Source organism: Simochromis diagramma, unplaced genomic scaffold, assembly GCF_900408965.1.
Source record: "Simochromis diagramma unplaced genomic scaffold, fSimDia1.1 OVJJ01000802.1, whole genome shotgun sequence".
Lineage (NCBI taxonomy): Eukaryota > Metazoa > Chordata > Actinopteri > Cichliformes > Cichlidae > Simochromis > Simochromis diagramma.
The window spans coordinates 24,399,449-24,422,021 of record NW_024387492.1 but is presented as its reverse complement, the minus strand read 5'-3'; the positions used below and the strand labels follow the sequence as shown (position 1 = coordinate 24,422,021).

At 47.3% G+C, this 22,573-nt stretch overlaps 1 protein-coding gene across 7 annotated transcripts; it reads left to right on the top strand.

The window, feature by feature from the left end:
* The first annotated feature begins 1,053 nt into the window (after positions 1 to 1,053).
* Positions 1,054 to 20,925, top strand: kidins220b (kinase D-interacting substrate 220b). Of its 7 annotated transcripts, none has more exons than XM_040018373.1 (30): positions 1,054 to 1,265; positions 3,019 to 3,174; positions 3,469 to 3,567; positions 3,706 to 3,804; positions 3,911 to 4,009; positions 4,167 to 4,268; positions 4,593 to 4,691; positions 4,803 to 5,000; positions 5,081 to 5,179; positions 5,571 to 5,669; positions 5,750 to 5,848; positions 6,314 to 6,491; positions 9,306 to 9,470; positions 9,571 to 9,750; positions 9,839 to 10,004; positions 10,085 to 10,236; positions 10,332 to 10,621; positions 10,957 to 11,097; positions 11,355 to 11,592; positions 11,954 to 12,045; positions 12,313 to 12,457; positions 12,628 to 12,790; positions 12,865 to 13,043; positions 13,164 to 13,399; positions 13,992 to 14,117; positions 14,610 to 14,639; positions 16,060 to 16,197; positions 16,273 to 16,371; positions 18,091 to 18,321; positions 18,398 to 20,925. In XM_040018373.1, exons 2-30 carry the CDS (start codon positions 3,043 to 3,045, stop codon positions 19,589 to 19,591), a joined length of 5,268 nt encoding a protein of 1,755 aa, XP_039874307.1. In that variant the 5' UTR covers positions 1,054 to 1,265; positions 3,019 to 3,042; the 3' UTR covers positions 19,592 to 20,925. The 7 variants fall into 7 exon arrangements, with proteins under 7 accessions (XP_039874307.1, XP_039874309.1, XP_039874306.1 ...); XM_040018375.1 differs by having other exon boundaries at positions 3,016 to 3,174; positions 11,957 to 12,045; XM_040018372.1 differs by having other exon boundaries at positions 3,016 to 3,174.
* Positions 20,926 to 22,573: the final 1,648 nt, after the last annotated feature.

Sequence of the window (22,573 nt, the reverse complement as noted above, 5' to 3'; positions counted from 1 at the left end):
GCAAAATGCTCAGTCATTTTGCACAACCCACTGTCATTGTTTTGCTTTTCTACTGCACTGTCTTGTGTCTGTATTGCTGTGCTTTGTCTGGTGTTGCACTGTTTTTGTTTTGTTCTTTTATTCTTTTGCAATTGTTCTGCAATTTTTGCACACTTGCACTGTATGTAGTCCTGTCTTTATTGTCTGTTATATTTAATTAATTAATTCAATTCAATTTTATTTATATAGCGCCAAATCACAACATAAGTCGCCTCAAGGCGCTTCATAGATACAGAGAAAAACCCAACAATCATATGACCCCCTATGAGCAAGCACTTTGGCAACAGTGGGAAGGAAAAACTCCCATTTAACAGGAAGAAACCTCCGGCAGAACCAAGCTCAGGGAGGGGCGGCCATCTGCTGCGACCGGTTGGGGTGAGAGAAGGAAGACAGGATAAAAGACATGCTGTGGAAGAGAGAGAGAGGTTAATAACAGATATGATTCAATGCAGAGAGGTCTGTTAATACATAGTGAGTGAGAAAGCACCAAAGTCTTGGAGGAACACTGTCTCGCTTCACTGTGTACTGTACCACTGTACATGGTTGGAATGACAATAAAGCCACTTGATTTGACTTGAAGGAGGTTGGTCCAGACGACACTTGTGCAGGTATGGGGAGGTCTGGGAGAGAGGGTGGTGGACTTTTTAACAGTCTGTTTAAACAGTACAGCACAATGCTGTAAATTGAGCGGATGATGGAAATGAAGAAGACCTGTACCAGTTCTGAGTTTCGAGAACATGGTGATGTGCAGAGCTGAAGGAAGTACAGCGTGATGAAAACACGGGAACCAGGTGTGTAAGTTAGGTTAAGCAGAGGTGAAGAAGAGAGTGCAGGCTGGGTGGAGATGGGGGTCGGGGGTGATGTGTGATGAAGACGCGTTGGAAGTGAAAAACACACTGGGCTCAGAGTGCGGGTGTTTTATTTTAAGTCATTTTAAGTTAACAGGAAACTGCTGTCATGTGTACTTTTATCGTAGCAGCCGAGAGCGGAAGCGGCGAGCTGGCTTTGGCACGCTTGACGGGCGGCGGACTGCGATTGGCTGCCCTGTCTCCGTGCCTCCTGCTGTTGTTCTGATCAGATCAAGATGGCTGCTGTTGTCGGGGATGGAGAGTGAGCTCAGGCTGACATCCGAACACAGGCCGAGGACACGCGCACCGACCCGCTGATCTACGGGAGCCAAACCCCGGACCCGGACCGCCCGAACTCACTCTGATTCTCCGCTGAAGGTAGAGGGGCTCCGCTCCCGTCGCTCTCTCTGCAGCATCCTCCCTGCCATCGATCGCTGTTTGATTGACACGTCGCCGGATCGGTCAGAAAAATCAGATTAGGGTGATTCGGTTTGATTTCCGCCCCCGTATCGACGGTAAAACATAAAATCTGAGTGCTACCGGTGTAATATGGGGCTTTTTGCTGGTTGGTTCGGGGGTGGTGGGAGGGGTGGGGGCTCCGGGCGGTGAATGGGTGAAGGTTATCCCGGTTACCGCGGGAGATAACGGCGCTGTTAAGGCGACATGGCGGCGGTGTTTCACCAGTAATGAGTCCGAGAGTCCGCTGCCCTCACCGGGACCAGCCGGGCCGGTCAGATACACCACTGCACGGAAACATGGCGGTTTCTTCATTTACAGCGTGGTTATTATTAACACTGGACCCGAGAGAGTCAACATAATAACGTAAATCATTAAATGACGTCATCAGGTACCTGCTTATTCAGCTTACAATAAAACCTGATCAATCAATATGACTACAGACAAAAAAAACTCCGCAGTTAATCGATCATTATTATTGTGACTGGATTAAAATTGTCTGATTTATCTACATGTATTTATTTATCTATTATTTATTTGTTGCTGGTCCTGAGCTGTAAACAGTGGGATTATCGAAGACGTCACTGTTAGCACATTAATGAATTCTGTGACATATTGGAGCTGCTCCTCAGACACAGTTATTGTCTGCTCTTCAGTATGAATACATAACGATTTCAGTATCTGTGACTCTGCTCATGCTGGCATCTCCATCTTTGTTCTGGGACTTTGAAGCAGCTCTGACCTTTTTCTGACTCTTCTGTGTGACCTCTGGCCTCTAGACAAACTGTCCAACAAGCTCCAGTTTTAAAATTTTATTTGGATGTTACAGATTAGCAGATATGTGCCGTGCCCCTCAGTAGGCTTCCAGAAGCCAGCGAATGAGGAGAAAGGGGTTTTAGTGTAAAAGAGGGTGAGTTGAGGTGTAAAAGTGAGGATCCAGGACTGGAGAAATCCTGGAACATATTCACCTGGGTTGTTTTTATCCCTCGGCTCCTGGCAGAAAGCTGTGGGCGTGTTTGTGGCTGATTAGAGGGAAACGCTCGCTCATGTGGACAGACCTCAGGCTGTCTGTTCATGGCGGTTTGTCCGTTAGATGATGACTTCCTGTTTTATCAGGCATAGAGCAGAGCCGCCAGCTGATCTCAGGTCAGCTTGTTTCAAAGGAAACTGTCTTCAGACACTGGCTGATGTCTGCACCACAGAAATGTCACAGAGATTCAAACAGGCTGCAGCTGCCTCTCTCTAAACCTGCCAGCGCCTCCTGCAGGCTGCTCAGCTCCCGAAAACCAGGAGAAAAACTGACACTTCAGTGTGATTATTGACAAACAGGAAGTACTCAAGTACAGCTAATTGCTTTTATCAGTAATTAAAATCTTCTTTGTCTCATAAACTCAAACAACAACATGAAGAAACACGTCTTTGTCCTTTAAACAGAATTCAAATAAAAACTAATGATGAGGGAATGAGGCGGTGGTGGTGGTGGAGTGGGGGAGCTACGGGGGCCGCTTGATTTATACCACAGGACGGCATGTTTCTGCAGCAGGTTCAAAGGTCACTGTTTGGTTGCAGTTAGAGGAGCAACAGCTGAGTGAATCTAAGAGTTTCATCTCAGAAGTTCAGCTCAGTTTTACCCAGCAGGCCAAGCATTTCACTGCCGTATTTGTTGTGTCAGCAGGGGGCGCCGTGAGAGACCGCAGACATGGACACTACCACGTCCATCAAGATGACCACTCTGGCCATCCAGAACCTGTTCAGCTACGTGGAGGAGGAGAACCTGTCCGCCCTGAAGGCTCACCTGGATCGCTTCAAGGAAGTGGATGGACGCAGTGATGTATGTAATCGCGCTGTGATGGTGGTAGCACTCGCTTCACAGTCAGAAGACATTTTAGAGCATTTGAGCACAGATATCCCTCCTTTAACTGTATTTAATGACATTCATGTTCAGTGTCATTGTTGTACTGTAGTTCTTCTGTGAATTCAGTTCATTAATGCTGTTGTATGATATTATTTTCATTTCTGGTCACTTTTTATTTGACTTTTATTCTTTAGTGATTTTTACCTTAGTGCTTGTTTTATTTTTCTGGTTTGTTTACCTGTTTGTTTGTGTACTTGCCTGTGTGTGCAGAATGGTCAGACTCCTCTGATGCTGGCGGCTGAGCAGGGCAGTCTGGAGATCGTCCAGGAGCTCATCAGGAGAGGAGCCAATGTCAACCTGGATGATGTGGTGAGCGAAACGAGTGCTCTGTCACCAATGAGAAAAAAAAAACCCTCCCCCATCCTCCGGTGCTGTGGTTGCTAGGAGACAGGTGGGCAAGGTGGCCGGCTCCTGTTTCCATGGTAACCTTGTCTGTGTGTATTTTAGGACTGCTGGTCGGCTCTGATCTCCGCAGCCAAGGAGGGTCACGTGGAGGTGGTAAAGGAGCTGCTGGAGAACAGCGCCTACATCGAGCACAGGGATATGGTGGGAGCAAAGCCTCATGGGAAATGTCGTGCAGAGACTGAAGTAGCTAAACCGAGGGTTAACGTGTGTGTGTGTGTGTGTGTGCGTGTGCGTGTGCGTGTCCCAGGGCGGCTGGACAGCTCTCACATGGGCTGCTTATAAAGGTCGCGTGGAGGTTGCAAAACTGCTGCTGGAACACGGGGCCAACCCCAACACTACAGGACAGGTAACACACACACAGGACAGGTAACACACACACAGGGCAGGTAACACACATGGACGAGAGAATTGATTTTGGCAGGAAGATTTTGTTGTGTTTTGGACGGTTTCAGTCCACAGTGTTTCAGTGATGGCGCTGACACGTCCTCCTGTGTCCCTCGCAGCAGTACAGTGTGTATCCGATCATCTGGGCCGCAGGTCGAGGACATGCTGACATCGTGAAACTGCTCCTGCAAAATGGAGCCAAAGTCAACTGTTCAGACAAGGTGAGGGGGCGAGAGCCCAACAGAGAGCACACACACCTGCATGACCTGACCTGAAACAGCAAGAAACCACAGGAAACAGTGCAACACAACATCCGACTGACATCAAATAAATTAATCTCTGTGGGCTCGAGTGAATCGAGAGTAAGAAAGTAAAAACACCTGCACAGGAAACGTCCTGCAAAATAACACCAATACAACAATAAGTAGCATGATGGACAACAACAGGAAGTGACACAACACAGGAGCACACACCAAACACTATGACATATTTCACAATAAAGCAGCTCAGAGATGGTGTGTGTGTTTCGTGTGTGTGTGTTACAGTACGGTACCACCCCTCTTATCTGGGCGGCGAGGAAAGGACACTTTGACTGCGTGATGCACCTGCTGGAGAACGGTGCTGACGTTGACCAGGAGGGGGCGGTACGACCTTAATCACCGTCACCACGTCATCATCACCATCATCACCATCACTGCCGGCATGCCAGAATAATACGCGCCTGCCTCTGTTAACTACTTCCTGTCTGTCCCCAGAACTCGATGACAGCACTGATCGTGGCGGTGAGGGGCGGGTACACGGAGGTGGTGAAGGAGCTGCTGAAGAGGAACCCCAACGTCAACATGACCGACAAGGACGGGAATACGGCACTGATGATCGCCGCCAAGGAGGGCTACACCGAGATCGTCCAGGATCTGCTGGATGCCGGCACCTATGTAAACATCCCTGACCGGGTGAGGCGCCAACAGGCATCGTCACATGACACACGCGGTTTCAATAACAGGGGAACTAAACGGCGTCCTGTGTTTTCCAGAGCGGCGACACGGTACTGATCGGAGCCGTGAGGGGCGGGCACGTGGAGATCGTCAGAGCTCTGTTGCACAAATACGCTGACATCGACATCAGAGGGCAGGTGAGGTTTTGGAGACACATTTCCTTCATCACATTGGAAACAGTGAGTTCATTTCTTAGCTCATTAGATATTTATGAACATGAAAAATCTTTCCCATTTAATTTCACGCACGCTGCAGTCAGACTAACACAGATAATATTTTATAAATGTGTCATCATTACTTAATTCAGTTGCAGGTTTAGGTTTGATTGTTTTGGCACTTGGTGTCCTCCGCAGTTTTGTCTCTGTTTTGATTTGCTGGTGTCTTCAACATTCTGATGAGAAGGACGACCGAGGGCTTCACACTGCTGTTGCTCTGCGAGCATTCAGTAAAGAAGAACTTGAGGATCAGAGCCAATCAGATGCAGCGTAAAGTGATGTTGCTAATGTTATCTCTCTGCTCCGCCTCCAGGAGAATAAGACTGCTCTTTACTGGGCCGTGGAGAAAGGAAACGCCACCATGGTGAGAGACATCCTGCAGTGTAACCCCGACACGGAGACCTGCACCAAGGTGAGAGCCCAGCACACCTGAGAACATCTGTCTCAGAGTCGGTGGTGGGGTTCTGTGGTTAACCTGAGTTTTGCTTTCAGGATGGAGAGACTCCGCTGATCAAAGCCACAAAGATGAGGAACATCGAGATCGTGGAGCTACTACTTGACAAAGGAGCAAAGGTGTCTGCTGTGGACAAGGTGAGAGCCAGATAGACTAGGGGTGGCTGTGGCTCAGGTGATAGAGCAGATGACCTACTTATTGGAAGGTTGGTGGTTCGAGCCTTGGCTTTCTACATGCCAAATATCCTTGGGCAAGATACTAACCCCAAGTTGCCCTCCGATGTGTTCATCGGAGTGTGTATGTTGGTTAGTTTGCACTTGAGTTTAGAAGTGCTTGTATGAATGAATGGGTGGGTGAATGAATGAGGCATCTTGTATACAGCGCTTTGTGTACTCCGGGAGAGTAGAAAAGCGCTATATAAGAATCAGTCCATTTACCATTTACCAATCAGTCCATAGACACAAGCATCACGTGTATCTACCTGCCCTTCAAAGTAAAAGCAGGTTTAAATATTTAGCTTGTTTTTTAGTCTGTAGATTTGTCACAGAGTGAAATGAATGAACAGGTTACAGAGGACCTGATGCTGACACCTGTTTTCACAGAAAGGGGACACTCCTCTCCACATTGCCATCCGGGGGCGGAGCCGGCGCCTGGCCGAGCTCCTCCTCAGGAACCCCAAAGATGGTCGCCTGCTGTACCGCCCCAACAAGGCTGGAGAGACGCCGTACAACGTTGACTGCAGCCACCAGAAAAGCATCCTGACGCAGATTTTTGGAGCACGTACGTCTTTTTCTGTCTCACCTCATAGTGAGCCTGAACTGCACAAAACATTGAAACCACAATAATGTCTCTAGATGCTGAAAAAGCGTTTCCAGTTAACTGGAAATTTTTATTTTCAACTTTACACAAATTTGGTTTTGGAAACTCTTTCATAAACTGGCTAAAATTATTATATAATTCCCCAACAGCTTGTGTCAGAACAAATGACCAAACATCCTCCAGCTTCTGTCTCCTGAGGGGTACCAGGCAGGGATGCCCACTCTCCCCTTCACTGTTTGCAATTTTTATCAAACCACTAGCAGCAGCTAGTAGTTTGGTCCTGCGTTCGCTATTGTGGTTGATGTGGAGGTAGGGATTGGCTTAGGCATCTGGAGAGTCCTTAGGGACATGTCTGTGAAGGTTCTCAGTCAGGTCATCGTAGTTTAAGGAGCTTGGAAAGAAAAGCGTCTGGACTTCTTTAAGTTGGTTGAAGACATTTCACCTCTCATCGGAGAAGCTTCTTCAGTTCTAGGGTCAAAAGGTGGAGAGTCCCAGATTTAAGCCCTGTGGGAGTATCCCCCCGGGAGGGACAAAAGGACCCCCTAATGATCCTCTACCTAATCACATGAGCCAATGTGTGAAAACGGATGTAGGTCACAATCAGCCAAGGTTTCGGGTGAGCTCATAGTGAAACCTAGCCCCACCCTATTATGTGATTTCCTGAGGTCACATGGCCCGGGATGTGAGTGGGCGTTAAGGCATCTGGGAAGGGATCTCAAAACTGGATTATAGATGGCAGAGAGTTGGTGTCGTAAACCACCACCTCTGTTCAAAGATGGTCGCTCACAGTGGACATAAATGGCTTCTTTTACTCCTCTTTCAAACCATCTGTCCTCTCTGTCCAAAATTTGAACATTGGCATCCTCGAAAGAGTGACCTTTGTCCTTTATCCTTAAGATGCAGATGGACCGCTGAGTCTTGTCCCGTGGAGGTGGCTCTTCTATGTTGTGCTATGCATTTGTGAAGTGGCTGTTTGGTCTCTCCAATGTAGAGGTCTTGGCATTCCTCTCTGCACTGTACTTAGGGACATTTTCCCTGGAGGGCTTAACCCGGGGGTTGTGGTCATGAAATGGTTAGGGGGTCTGGTGGCTCTTAGATGGTGTTTCCCTCCTGACTGCGTGATGCAGGGCTGGGGGAGGGTCTGTGCTGGCAGACGTAGGTTACTGGCCTGGTAGCCTGGCTGCCTCTGGGTGGGTCTGGGGCAGGCGTGGGGGCTTGGGGTTCTGGGGGTGCTCTGCCTCCGGGCTGGGGCCCTGGCTGGACCTTGGAGGCTTGGGTTACCACCACGGTGCAGGGGAGGCATTCCCCCTCTGTCCCCTTATGGCTACCTGTGCCTCAATTTTATTCCACAACATCCACATTATCACGCTCTCATAACACATACATATAGGGCCTTGGGAGTGGGCACGTTATACAGCGTCCAGAGGATGGTCTGTGTATTCAATCTCACCTCTGGCGCCGGTGCCCACCTCTCAATTTTAAATGCATGTAGACATTGAGGGTTCTCGGGAGGGGCCGTGCTGACACCTGCTGCTCTCTGGCAGGAAGCACCATGCCCTCCCGTGTTCTAAATGCACTTTAGAACAACACGCAGCAACTCTACACATCAGCAGGTGAAGGGAGGTATGGGGTCTTCACACACCCCTGTTCTCTGCTAGCCATCAGGGTGGAGGGGCTGGGAGGAGGTGTTGACTGTCTGATTGGGGTCCTGGATGCGGGGCCTCCCTGCTGCTGCGGAGCCGGGGGCGGTCTGCTTGTCTCCATCCCGGGGGAAAGGGTAACATGTCCTGGGTCTAGTTGCTTTCTACGGGCGAAGGTACCTGGACCCGGGGTATAGAGTATGTTTGGGGAGTGTGATTGTGTGTACAGTGTCCATTTGTGTCTGTCTTCCCGTTGGGTGAGTGCTGAGTATTTGTATATGTGTGCATGAGGGTGGGAATGCACGTTTGTGTCTCTGTGTGCCTGTTCGTCTGTGTTTATATGTCAGGTCGGGTCTTAGACTGCACCTCTCTGGGAACATCTCAGGCCCTCCAAGGTATGGAGGCCTATCTATCCTCACCACACTGCCTGATGTGTTTCAGTGCGTTGGTGGTTCTTGGTGTCCGGGGCTGGGCGCTCAAGTATGTACCAGCTCACTCCCGGTGGCTGCGTGGCGGGGCCTGGTGCCCGTGGCTTGGTCGGACCTCTTCCGGAAAATAAAATAAATAAATAATAACACCAAAGGTCGATCAAATGGACCAATACGGCAAGGCTGTGATGATCCACTTGGTAAAGTAAATCTGTTGGGTATCTTTGTTGGCCTTCAGACAACAATTTTGATGGCTAAAAAACCAAACGGGACAGTCAAAAACAAAAAAAACAAAGATGAAGGAAAAACTTGTAGTTTATCTGCAATAAGAGCTGATTTATGGTTACTGAGTGCAGAGTGAGTGAATGAACAGTAAAGTATCATCAGCATATTGACGTATTTACACCCACTCACAGAAAATAATGTCATGAGTAGAAAATGAAGTTCAGAAGCTGCAGGCTTGAGTTCCCTCTGCACTCTCTGCTCATTCAGACTTGGTGTTTGCTGTAAATTGATACAAAGAGTGAAATCAGCCACGCTGGGACTGCTCCGCAGGCTCGTGTTAATCGATCAGCTCATCTTACCAAAATCATTCTGACTCCAGAAATCTGATTACAACGCCACAGCAGATTACTTTTATCTGTTCTGTCCTCAGGGATCCTCAAATCAAAAGAATAAAAGACTCTCTGTGTCTCCACCCCCTGCAGGTCACCTGTCGCCCTCGGAGACGGACGGCGACATGCTGGGCTACGATCTGTACAGCTCGGCGCTCGCCGACATCCTGAGCGAGCCCACCATGCAGCCGCCCATCTGTGTGGGTCTGTACGCTCAGTGGGGCAGCGGCAAGTCCTTTCTGCTCAAGAAGCTGGAGGGTGAGTTCGTGTTCGCCACGCTCGCCAGGCTCACCACGCTCGTTACACTAAGGGTACGTACACCTGGCCAACACGTACTGACGCTCCTCTTCCTCCTCAGATGAGATGAAGACTTTTGCTGGGCAGCAGATTGAGCCGCTGTTTCAGTTCTCCTGGCTCGTCGTCTTCTTGTCCTTGCTGCTCTGTGGCTCCATCGCCATCATCCTCGGCTTCAGTGTGGACCCCAAGCTTGCCATGGCGGTCTCCCTCAGCCTGCTTGCCCTGCTTTACCTCTTCTTTGGTGAGAAACGCCTCGATGTTATGCCGCACGTTAACACATGACCTCCTGTACTGCCACCGGTGTTCACATAACGTTTTACATTCTGTAGTGGTGGTGTACTTTGGTGGCCGGAGGGAGGGAGATAACTGGACGTGGGCGTGGCTGCTGAGCACCCGCCTGGCGCGGCACATCGGGTACCTGGAGCTGCTGTTGAAGCTGATGTTCGTGAACCCGCCGGAGCTTCCGGAGCAGAGCACGCGAGCGCTACCCGTCAGGTAACGCCACCACATAGGGAGGTCATGATGTCACAGTAATGTCACGCTGATGTCACGATGATGTCACTTGTCTCCTGCAGGTTCCTGTTCACAGACTATAACCGGCTGTCCAGCGTTGGAGGAGAAACATCGATGGCCGAGATGATCGCCACGCTGTCGGACGCCTGCGAGCGAGAGTTCGGCTTCCTCGCCACACGACTCTTTAGAGTGTTTAAGACCGAAGAGACGCAAGGTAATGCATCACGTCCTGTCTGGTAGCCTGCGCTTCTTGAGGTCACCTGACCCAAGTCGAGTTTGGCTCAATCTCTTCTTCTTCGGTGCTCTCAGGTAAGAGGAAGTGGAAGAAGACGTGCTGCGTGCCGTCCTTCATCCTCTTCACCGTCGTGCTGGCCTGTCTCGTCACCGGCATGGCGCTGCTGGCCGTCTTCAAGGTGGATGGCGAGAACCGGACAGTGAACGCGGTGCTGATCGCCATCGGCAGCGTGGTTGGCCTCGCTCTGCTGCTCAACTGCAGGACGTGGTGGCAGGTGACCGACTCGGTGCTGAACTCGCAGAGGAAGAGGCTCCACAGTGCCGCCAACAGGATGCACAAGCTGAAGAGCGAGGGCTTCATGAAGGTGAGGAGAGGACACAGTCTATGGGGCGGCGAGGGGGTCTCCTTGAGCCTGAGGGTCTTTAGTTTCAGTGTTTTTAATCCTCTGATGTCTCTGGTGGAGGGAAACAAGAGGCGGGAGCAAGGGTGTAGCTCAGGAGTCTTCCTGGTTCTGAATGAGCCCTTGAACGTAATTGGCTGGTTCTGCACACAGGAAAAAGCTTCATGTAGCTTGTGTGCTGTGGTGAACTTTCAGAATAAGAGCATGGGGGTGGTCATTTGAGTTTGTTAGTGTGAGCTCAGAGACTGAAGAGTCTGTCTGAGCTGAATTCTGATGCTTCTGCACACTTTCTCCTGCAGGTCCTGAAGCACGAGGTGGAGCTGATGGCAAGGATGGCGAAGACGATCGACGGGTTCACGCAGCACCAGACGAGGCTGGCGGTGGTCATTGATGGGCTGGACTCCTGCGAACAGGACAAAGTGCTGCAGATGCTTGACACGGTGAGACGCTCGAACGGCTTCATTCAGTTAGTGTTTTTAAAGATAACTGAGCAGAAGCATGGACACAGTCTGACCTCATCGTCATCTTTAACGCAAACGTTAGCTGTGACATCACAGACTTAGTCAAGCTGAATCGTGTTTTCATTAGATGAATGTGATCAGTCGGAACAGCTCAGCTCTCATCACATGGGTCAGATTTACTTTGAAAGGGCAGGAAGTTGCCTCAGATGGTCAGTGTGGGCATGTCCCTCCTGCAGGTGCGTGTGCTGTTCTCCAAAGGGCCCTTCATCTCCATCTTTGCCAGCGACCCGCACATCATCATCAAGGCCATCAACCAGAACCTGAACAGCGTCCTGCGCGACTCCAACATCAACGGGCACGACTACATGAGGAACATCGTGCACCTGCCTGTCTTTCTCAACAGCAGGGGGCTCTCCAGTGCCAGGAAGATGTGCACTGCCGCGCCCACCAACGGAGACGTCACCACCGCCGATGGTATCCACACACACAATGACTACGTTATACGAGACTTGCAGTTACATCGCTTTTTATCGTAGCCGATTAATGAAGCGTGCAGGTGACATCAGCAGCATGTTGTCACATCCTTCTGCTGTCACATGACCGCGTCTGCTCTGAAATCATGTTTGATGAAGTCTCACAGAGATTCACTCAGATTCAGTCTGGACCTGAAAATAAACCACTGACTGGTTTTATTTTTCTTACTAAGATAAAAGTATGAATTAGAGGAGCAGGAGTGCAGAGGCTATTCTGTAATCCCAGAATATCTGCACACATCATACTCACCTCTGTCTGTGGTTACAGAACGACATAATGTTTACATCTGTTTGTGTGTCAGCAGGGTGGCATGAGGAGCTAGACAGGAAGCTGTCTCAGCACAGTCTGGGAGAATTAACCAAGTTTGGCAGCAAGACGACGCTCAACCGTCGGGTGAGTGTGTGTGTGTCTGTGTGTGTGTGTGTGTGTATGTGTTAATCTAATGACTTGTAGGCGGTCTCATGTTTCCTCTGATTGAATTAAATCCAGCTGCTTTTCAGGTTTTAATTTGAAAAGGGTGTGGTGTGATTAGATGTGATAAGGTCCGTTTATTGACTTAGAGCTGTGTCAATGAGCTGCTGTTTCTTGATTGACAGCTTGTGTAAATATACTCCATCCCTTATATGTGTGGTCATGTGACCTGTGTGGTGAACTTTGCAGGAAACGTACCGGCGCCGCCAGGTGCAGCGCTCGGTGACGCGTCAGATGTCGTTCGACCTGACGAAGCTGATGGTGACGGAGGATTGGTTCAGCGACATCAGCCCACAGACGATGAGGAGGCTGCTGAACATTGTCTCCGTCACAGGTGACCTCCATCACCTTCATTATTAGCAGGACATGGTCTGACTGCCGTCAGCCCGTCTGCCACTTCCTGCTGATCTTGTTGGTTCATTCCAGTATTTTTACATTAAAAAATTTTTTTTTATTATTATTATAATAATAATGCAGTTTTTAACCCCGCCTGCTCCTATCCAGGCCGTCTGCTACGAGCCAATCAGATCAGCTTTAACTGGGACCGCCTGGCGTCGTGGATCAATCTGACGGAGCAGTGGCCCTACAGGACGTCCTGGCTCATCCTGTACCTGGAGGAGACCGACGGAGTCCCTGACCATGCCACGCTCAAGACCATCTATGAGAGGTCAGAGGTCACCCTCCCTCCACAGGTGTAAAACGACACTGCGTCAGCTGATCAGTGTGTCCTCTCTCCCTCAGAGTGTCTAAGAACATCCCAACCACAAAGGACGTGGAGCCGCTGCTGGAGATCGACGGAGACGTGCGCAGCTTCGAGGTCTTCCTGTCATCACGGACACCTGTCCTTACAGCGAGGGACATTCGCACCTTCCTGCCTTGCACCGTCAACCTGGACCCCAAACTCCGTGAAATCATTGCAGGTACGAGTACTGCTCAGTACTGCTGAAGATACTGCTCAGTGTATTGCTGACTGTACTTCCTGTTGCTCTCATGAGCGTGGCGTGATTTGATGACATCATCAGTCTGAGATTCCTCCACAGATGTTCGCGCTGCCCGTGAGCAGATGAACATGGGCGGAGTCACGTACCCGCCCCTGCCCCTGCAGGAAGCTCAGCCCCGCCCCACATCAGTCTACAGTCAGGTGTCGTCGACGTGCTCGCCCTCCGCGTCCTTCACCGGGCCTTTCAACCCACCGGCAGGGGGCGTGGTCTCCCCGCCACCTCACAGCAGCTACTACAGCGGCATGGCCAGCACACAGCATCCCTTCTACAACAGAGTGAGTAAAGGCCTCGCCCCTGCCCACACCTCATGATGTCATTGAATCCTGTAGGTGGCTGAGCGGCAGGTGGCGTAGCGATGTCATCGGTTCACGTGACGACTGTCCCGCCTCAGTCCCTTTCATCGTTTGTGTTGTTTTGCTTGATTTGATTTCATTTCCTGTTTCACTGAATCCCTGCTGTCTCACACAGCCCACCGATCAGCTGACAGGCTGTCGTCCAGCTCCGTAGAGTAAGAGGAGTCGAGTTAACCAGGACAGAAAGCTTCACAGGGAGTTGAATAAAGTTCAACTTTCAGCTAGCTTCAGCTAATGATGATTTTTTTATTTTGAATGCGTCAAAAGTTTTCACATCATAACAAAAAAAAGCACAGAAATACAAACAGAAACGACAAAAAACACATAAATGTTCATGAAACACATTGAAATAAAAATTCAAAGTTTCACATTCCTGTTTTATTCTTGTCAATTGTCTGCTGACGCTGACCGGGTGTCAGGCGGCAGGGATTCGCTCTTTGATTTGACAGGGGTTTTTTTTATGTTTCATCACATCCACCGACATTATTTTAATTTTTCACCTCCTCCCCCTCAGCCATATTTTCCCCACCACCTTTACCAGCTGCCACGCCCACTCGTGGCTTCCTTCCCACCACACCTCCATCCACGACCACCTCCTAAAAGCTTCTTCAGCAGGGATGCCGCTGCTGCCGCCGCTCCTGTAAGTACGGCCATAGCTGGAAGCTATGACTCAACATGAACGTTTTTAACAAGTTTCTATTTTTCTGATATTTCGTCTTAAAATGTGAAAAAATAATGAAACTTGTCTGTTTTCAGTTTTTGAATCTGAAACTTAAAATGTTTAGTTTTATTACCTGGTGAAGAAGAAACACATAAAATATTTTAGAATAAAATCTTTTCGAAACTCCGCCCACCAGACGTTTGTTTGCTCAGAGGTTTTCCTCTAGAAATCTAGAAAGAGTCTAATTCAGAGTTTTAGTTTTCTTTGCTTGTGGTTCCTTTCTTTGCTTGAAGGCTCCTCTGTTTTCCCCTCTTTTACTGCTGCTGTTATTCTCCTCTTCTTTGGTTTCTGGAAACACTGAACCAGTGGTGGTTTCTTAAAACTGTGCCTTCAGTAGAAATCATTGTGCTGTCCTGTCGTTCATCTGTGTTTCCTCATGTTTTCATCCCCAAACTGTCTGTCTGTCTGCAGTCTAAGAGTTCGTCTTTGAAAAGGAAGCAGGTATTTAACCTTACCTAACATGACCCTCCTTGTCTCTTTCCCTCCTTCCTTCCTGAAGTGTCCACAGCAAGCGTCCGCGTGTTTTGGTGTTGATCGCTCTCGTTCAGCCAGCTGACAAATCGGCCTCAGAAGTTTTCTGTGAGGTTCTCAAGGATGTTTCAGACACAACAGGTTCCCACAGGAACACTTGAAACATAACAAGTGACTTTTTATGAAATACTTCGCTTCACAACTGAGCATGCTCTGTTTTTATTTAAGGAGCAAAATTTCTGATTTGTAGTTACAGCGAAATGAAAAACAGATCCAAGCATGAACATGAGCCAGTGATTGAGCCGTGACCGATCTGAACTTCAGCCGGACTTGAGCCGGATGCTGTGGACCAAAGGAGGAAGTGTTCCAACCACTACAACCCCCCAGCATGCACCTTGCCTCTACTAGCATGTGGCTTCAAAAAGTAGTAGTAGCATAGATCAAAAATTTGTTGTTTGATCTATTCAGAAACTTTAACTTGACTTTTGACCCCTCACTGCTAACCCACACAGCTGCTCACCACCCCAGACTCCCCCAGCCCCACCTCTGCATGGTGAAAAAATGTCCTGACTGTGAGTTAAAGGTGCTCACAAAGCTTTAAAACATCTGTTGGACAGTAATTTTTTACGTCATTGGGGACATTTCTGTGTTTCAGGCCACGTTTCAGCAAAAAGTTATCTTAAAATTAAAAATTGGCCTAAAAGAAACAGATGAGTCCTGTGCTAGCTGTGCTAAGTCACGTGACATGGTTATCCAGATCCAGATAAACTGTACATCAGAGGTAGTACAAAACATGGACGTAGCTTCTGGGTCCAAAAAATAAAGCAGTCACGAAAGTGCCTTAAACTGTTTTGGATTTTTATGGCCGCCAGGAGGTGACACTGTAAAATTTCTTCTGGTTCTATAGAAATCTGTGGGATGACCTCTGACATTTATAAATACCTTCCTTATGTTGCTTAGTCTCTCATATCGGGTCAAAACAAGGTTATTCAATAAATTTTGGTCATTCTGAGCATGAGAGAAAATTTTCCAATTATGCATGATGATTTTCAGAGCTGCTGCTCTTCCTCACATCCGATTTCTAAAGACCAAGTTAACAGTGGTGAAGCTGATCAGTGGGCGATCTCACAGTGGCTACATCCATCTTTTACATGTCTGTCAGGTGTACTTTTACCTGAGTTAGCGTTTATGTTTTTAGTCTGGTGGAGTCACTGAAGAGAAATGTTGAACTAAAAGCGTTAAGCTCAGGTTGAGACTTTAACCTGCCAGGATTTGGATGAAGTTTCCATTCATCTCACAGCTGGATGTCACATCTGAAAATAATGACATTTGTTATTAAAATCTAAAAAAATGTTGGATATTTTTCCCTGGGAAATATATCTGTGTTCAGGGCTCCGCCTCCGTTGCGTCTGCCACTCCGCCCGTCCTCCTAAGCTCCATGACCACAGAGGCTGTCTGTGAGCGCGTGCGGCATATGGAAGGCATCGACCAGAGCATGATAGGACAGTACACCGCCACCATCAGGAAGGTCAGTGGCACAACTTCACAGGAAAGCAAAAAGCCTGGGACCTGAGACTGAAATACAAATGTTTTTCATTTTCAGGCAAACGTTAACGGCAGAGTTCTGTCTCAGTGTAACATCGACGAGCTGAAGAAGGAAATGAACATGAACTTTGGAGACTGGCAGCTCTTCAGGGCAACGGTCAGTCCAGGCAGTGAATGCATTAATAATAATAATAATAATAATAATAATAATAATGATGATGATGATGATGATGATAATAATAATAATAATAATAATAATAATAATAATAATAATAATAATAAACTTTATTTATAAAGCACACTTAAAAACCAAGGGTATGCCAAGGTGCTTAACAAGTAAGATAGAGAATAGGAGGAGGATAATAGAAATAGGACCAAAGCAAGTATTAAGTATGCAAGCAGATAACTGTCACTGATACATAGGAAAGCAACAGGTACAGAGCAAACAAGAATTTAAATGAGCATAAAAGTGCATGATATAAAATCATAAAAGAAATATTAACTAGAGGGAAAGGCAAGATTGAATAAGTGGATTTTTAATCGTGATTTGAACAGTGCAACGGAATCAGATGCACGGAGGTCGAGAGGAAGGGTATTCCACAGTACCGGGGCAGCCAGAGCAAACGCACGGTCACCCCGGGACTTCAGTCGAGATCTGGGTTGGGTCAGAAGTAGTTGAGTGGCAGATCTGAGTGTTCTAGCAGGAGTATGTGGTTTGAGAAGTTCACTAAGATAACGTGGCGCTAATTTATTAATAGTTTTGAAAATAAGGAGTAATATTTTAAATTCAATACGGTACTTTATGGGCAGCCAATGCAAGCTAGCTAGGACAGGAGTAATATGGCAAAATTTCCTGGTACCAGTCAAAAGGCGGGCTGCTGCATTTTGGACTGTTTGCAGTCTAAGAAGAAGAGAAGAGGGAAGACCGTAGTACAAAGAGTTACAATAATCCAACCTGGAGGTCACAAAAGCGTGAATAAGCCTCTCCAGGTCCTCATGCGGAACATAATGCCTAGCCTTAGAGATAAGGCGCAGTTGGTGGAAGCTAGATCTCACTACAGCAGACACTTGCTTATCGAATTTGAGCGAGCTATCCAGCAGTACACCCAAGTTACTGACATAGTCACAAGAAAAGCTAGCAAAGGAACCCAGGGCAGCACAGAGTTGGGCACGAGGGATTTTACTGTTGAACACCACAATCTCAGTCTTCTTATCGTTTAAAACGAGGGAATTACTCAGGAACCATTCTTTGACCTCCCGCATGCATTCTTGAAAGTAGTGCAAGGACACAGCAAGGTCGTCAGTAAGTTCAAAATAGATCTGTATGTCATCGGCATAACAGTGGAAGGCGATATTGTATTTTTCAAAGATTGCGCCTAGAGGGAGCAAATACAATGAGAAGAGAATGGGGCCTAAAACTGATCCTTGCGGCACACCACAACAGACCGGAGCGGAGGAAGAGGAGAAGGTGCCTAAGTGAACTGATAAGGATCTATCAGCGAGGTATGATTTAAACCAGTCGAGGGCAGTGCCTCTAATACCTACAGTGTGCTCAAGTCTTAGTAATAAAATGTTATGGTCCACCATATCAAAGGCCAAAGAGAGGTCCAGTAAAACTAGGACCATAGAGTGTCCAGTATCAGTGATTACAAGAATATCATTAGCATTACTGACTAATAGCGTAAAATTATCTCCATATAGGTGAATTTTCTAAAACAGAAACCCTGTAGCAGTGGAAAACCAAAAAATTTGGGTTTATTAAAACAGTTTTCAGTGACCTGCAGCAGCTTTTGGGTTCATTTCCACATAAAACACATCTTGGTTTACTGCTATGTAATGACTTAAAATAAGATCCACCTCCTCCTTCCTGCTGAAGGTTTTGGACATGCGTCACATTGAGAGCCAGGTGCTACATGAGGAAACTGCCAGCGAGCAAGGTAGCGTCATTGGCGGTCACATCGAGCCAGTAAGGCGAGTGATGGCTCCACCCCACACTGGCGCCCCGAACACGGATGCATCACCAATGTACAGCTTCAACCTGAGCTTCGAGGAGCTGAGCACGGTGGGACTGGATGACCCGCAGCGACACGGAAACATGCCGTGGATGGTAACCATAGAACATGTGATCTGTGATGTCAGATGTGAGGGGTCTGATGCTGAAGAATGTTGTTTTCTGTCTTCAGGGTGGCGCTCACAGAACCGCCAGCATGACCAGTCTGAACTCGCAGGAGTCCTCCAATGACATCTCCAAGCTGACGGACAAGCAGCAGGCAGAGTACCGCGATGCCTACCAGGAATACATCGCCCAGATGGCCCAGCTGGAGTTGGGCGTCATCACCGGGGAGAAGCCCATCCAACCACAACCGGGACAGTTCATGACATCATCATCTGAGGATAAGAGCAAGGATGGCACCGAGCAGGATGGACGCAAATCCTTCAACAAGAGGAGCAGCAGCAAACCGGCAGCGGACAACACTGACTTTGCTTCCAATGGTGAGGCGCTAGATCCCATCAGAGAAGAAGACGAGAAGGGTGACCACGGGTCTTCCAAGTCAGTGCTCACCCGCAAGTCCTCAGCTGAAAGAGGCGGGCTGTTCCAGGGCGCTGCTGATCTCAAGCTGAAGGCCAGTGGTGGGTTGCGCTACCAGAAGCTGACCAGCGATGACGAGGAGTCTGAAGAGTCGGATCACGTCCCCCTGCTGAAAGATGGCAAGAAGGTGGTGGACCCCAAACTGCCCGGCGGTTCACTGGCGCTGAAAGGGAAGGACTACCTCTCTGATGCCATGCTGGACAAGAAAGACTCGTCTGACTCTGGCGTGAGGTCCAATGAGAGCTCGCCCAACCACTCATTGCAGGATGAGGAGGCGGACCTGTCGCAGCTGGACAGGGCCAACCTGATTGAGCTGGATGAAGAGAGCCTCGCCCGGAAGCGTGGCCTTCCCAGCAGCCTCAGCGGCCTGCAGGACCCGGCGGTGGCGCGCATGTCCATCTGCTCCGAGGATCAGTGCAGCCTGCTGGCGAGCAGCCCGGAGGAGAGTTGGCCGTCGTCCAGGAGCTACAACCTGAACCGCACGCCAAGCAATGTCACCCTCAACAACAATACCAATGCCCAGCAGGCCAACCGCGCCCGCCAGCCCCCAGAGGGCTCCACTTCCTCCAACCCCTCCTCCTCCACCTCCTCCACCAGCGAGGTCATCATCCCCCCGAGCTCCGGGACCACCACAACCACCTCAACTTCTACTCGGCCGGGACCAAACAACGAGAACGTCAGAGTGGTTCACTTGAAGCGTGGCCTGAAGCCCGGAGACCCGCCGGAGATCTGCACTGTGTCCTCCGACACTGTCACCTTCGGCGAGGAGCGTGAGAGCATCCTGTGACCTCACAGCGAGGAGGGGGAGAGCGCCAAGGGTCCACCGAGAGTCGCCTTTCAACTTCTGCAACCAATCAGGACTCTAGAAAGGTTTGACGAAGAAAAAAAACATTTGATCAGTGAAAAAGAAAAAAAGCTCAATTTGACTGAAAAATTATCAAAAATCTGAAATTAGGAAGAAAAAATATGTTTAGAAATTTTGGACTTTAAATCTGAGCAGAAGAAGAAGAGTGGCTGCTGGAGGACCTCAATTTCAGTGTTAATGGTAGATGTTTGTGCATGCTCACCTGTAGTCCGTAGGTAACATGAAGCTTCGTAGAGACGTAACGTGAAGCTGCTGCATGTCGTTATTGTCCTGCTCTGACGTGATTGGGCGCTTCCGGCCTGTTTACATCGTGACAGAGTTCATTATTGATGCTTATCGTTCACGCCACTGACATCGCATCCAATTGTTTAACAGCGAGAGAGGCGACTTCCTGCTGTCAGAACACCACAAACTAATTGGCCAATTAGAGACAGACACCTAACCTATTTAGGGTCAAACCAGCCAATGGGAATGATCTGGTGTTTCATCAGTTAGAGCAAGGTTTCCATGGTGATACAAATCACCAGCTTCCTGTGAGTCCAGAAACATCAGCAGAGCTTCCTGATTGTTTAGTAGAAGATCCTTCATGGACCAATCAGGAGAAAGAGTTGGAACAACACCTGCTCTAACTGATCAAACGGTGAACTAGCACCCTGAGAAATTACCTGGACAGGTGAGCGCAGACTTCCACTTCGCCCCCTGGTGATATTCAGCATTACAAATGGGTTATTCACCCATTGCTGAGGTGTACTGCAGTCAGTTATAATCAGAAAAAAACCTTGTTAACTATTTTGCAATGATCTTCGTGAACGAGTATTTAATCGGCTGTTTGTGTTTGGTGTCACACTGATGTGGTGCTCTTACAGTGAAGTGAATCTGTGATCATGTCGTTTGGTCTGAAAATCTTTGAAATCATCGATGAGTTTAACGTCCTCCAATCATCAGGCAAAAAATTCTGACCAATCAGCAGTGAACGTGAGCTTTGTCGGACATTTATGAACGACAGGAAATGAAAATGAAGATACCAAAATTATCCAGATATCTTAAGATTTCAGAATAAAATAACAAAAATAAATGTTTCCTTCAAAATAAATAATGAATAATATAGCTGTTTTCAGTGTTAGATTCTAAAAGCATGTTTCTGTAACGCTGTCGTTTGTGTCTCGCGCTCTCAGTGATCATGTGACCTGTCTCAGGACGAAGTTAATGGAAAAAATGTTTCTGTGAACTAAAAATAAAAAACCTGCATGTTGAAAGTATCCGAGTACATTTATTGAACAATGAACACAGTAGTGAGCATTTTAAATAAATAAAAATTTTATTTTGTTCTGAACACTTTTTAGGAACTTTTACAGGAAATTGGACATAAAGAAGCAAAACCAAATATTTACAGTTTCTAAAAGACATTTTTTATTTTTGTGTGTTTATTTTTTATTTCAGTATTTCATTTGGATTTTTTAACTTTTGGCCTTCCTTAGTTTAAAGGGAAAAATCCAAAAACTTATGCTAGGTTTCTTATTTTCATTTTACAGACCCTATACTTTTTTCATTTGAGTGGAAAAATATTTTTATTAGAATTAATGTTTAAAAATATTTACATTTCAATATTTTAAAAGTTTCAGCCGTTAATGGACAAAATGTCTGTCCCCACGAGTTTGAAGACATGTCTGAGACTCAAAATATGGTTTTAGTGTCAGGTTTACAGTTAGGTTAAGGTTAGGTTTAAGCTCAGGGTTAGAATTGGGCATTCATGTTGATTGTTAGGGTTAGTGCATAGGGGAAGTATTATCTCAATTAGATGTCCCCACAAAGATATAAAAAGTGTGTGTGTGTGTCCTGGTTTGGATGTTCCAGCTGGATCGGAATGCTGTTACCATGGGTGATAAGATGCCAAACATCTGCCTCTCCTGCAGTCACATGACTCTGATCCGCCTGGACTATAGCAGGAAACAGCAACAATGAAACACGGTGAACATGTTGATGGTGAAGATGTGATGATGATGAAGGCTGTTCATCCTTTGTCTGTGGAGCTGAAGGATAATTAAAGTTTTTAACAGTGCTTTATTTAAAACTGCAGTTCATCAGACAGTCTGAAGCTGATTAAATGTTAAATCAGAGACGTGTCAGCAGGGGGCAGAATTTGCTGCCATCACATAATTCCCACAGTGCTGAGCGGCCCATTGGATTGTGACACAGACCTGTTTTGACCTTTTATAAATGCCTCAGAGTCTGTCAGACACATGCAGGGGAGGGGGGATGTGAAAGAGATTTGAGCACCCGCCCTTTCAAACATCTCTGTACTGATACATCTCTGGGGCATGACTAGCATAGACTGCTAACTATTGTAACTATGGCGACGCTCCATGATCTGCCATTATTGCAAAAAATGGTCCACAGGAGTGACTGGAATGACACAACTCTCCCCTTCATTGACTCTAGTTTGAGCCAGCCAGGTAAAAGTGAGGGTATGATGTGAAATGTAGGAATGAACAGAACCAAATGAGCCTGCTGACGTTCATCAATTACTTCCTGTGAGGAAATAAATCTGTTGATGTCTCCACTTCACAAACAAATAAGCAAACAAACATTTGTGGCAAACAAATCTAAACCATTAGGATAATTTTAAAAAGTTGGACTTTAAAGACTTTACTTTCTTCACATATTTAATTTGACTTCTTAAATTCAGATTTATATTTGGATTTAATTGGATTTCTATTTTCCTTTCATTTATTTAATTCATTTTTCTAAATATGTGTGTGTGTGTGTGTGTGTGTGTGTGTGTGTGTGTGTGTGTGTGTACACACACACACACACACATATATTATATATAGGTATATATTATATATTATATACAGGTATATATATATATATATATTATATATACCTATATATTATATATAGGTG

Bases quoted from the DNA above. Each gene is read 5' to 3' on its own strand.
- kidins220b (XM_040018373.1), top strand. From the start codon at position 3,043: ATGGACACTACCACGTCCATCAAGATGACCACTCTGGCCATCCAGAAC. The intron at 10,005-10,084 runs GTAACGCCACCA...TGTCTCCTGCAG, and splicing joins ACGCGAGCGCTACCCGTCAG to GTTCCTGTTCACAGACTATA. The intron at 11,098-11,354 runs GTGAGACGCTCG...TCCCTCCTGCAG, and splicing joins TGCTGCAGATGCTTGACACG to GTGCGTGTGCTGTTCTCCAA.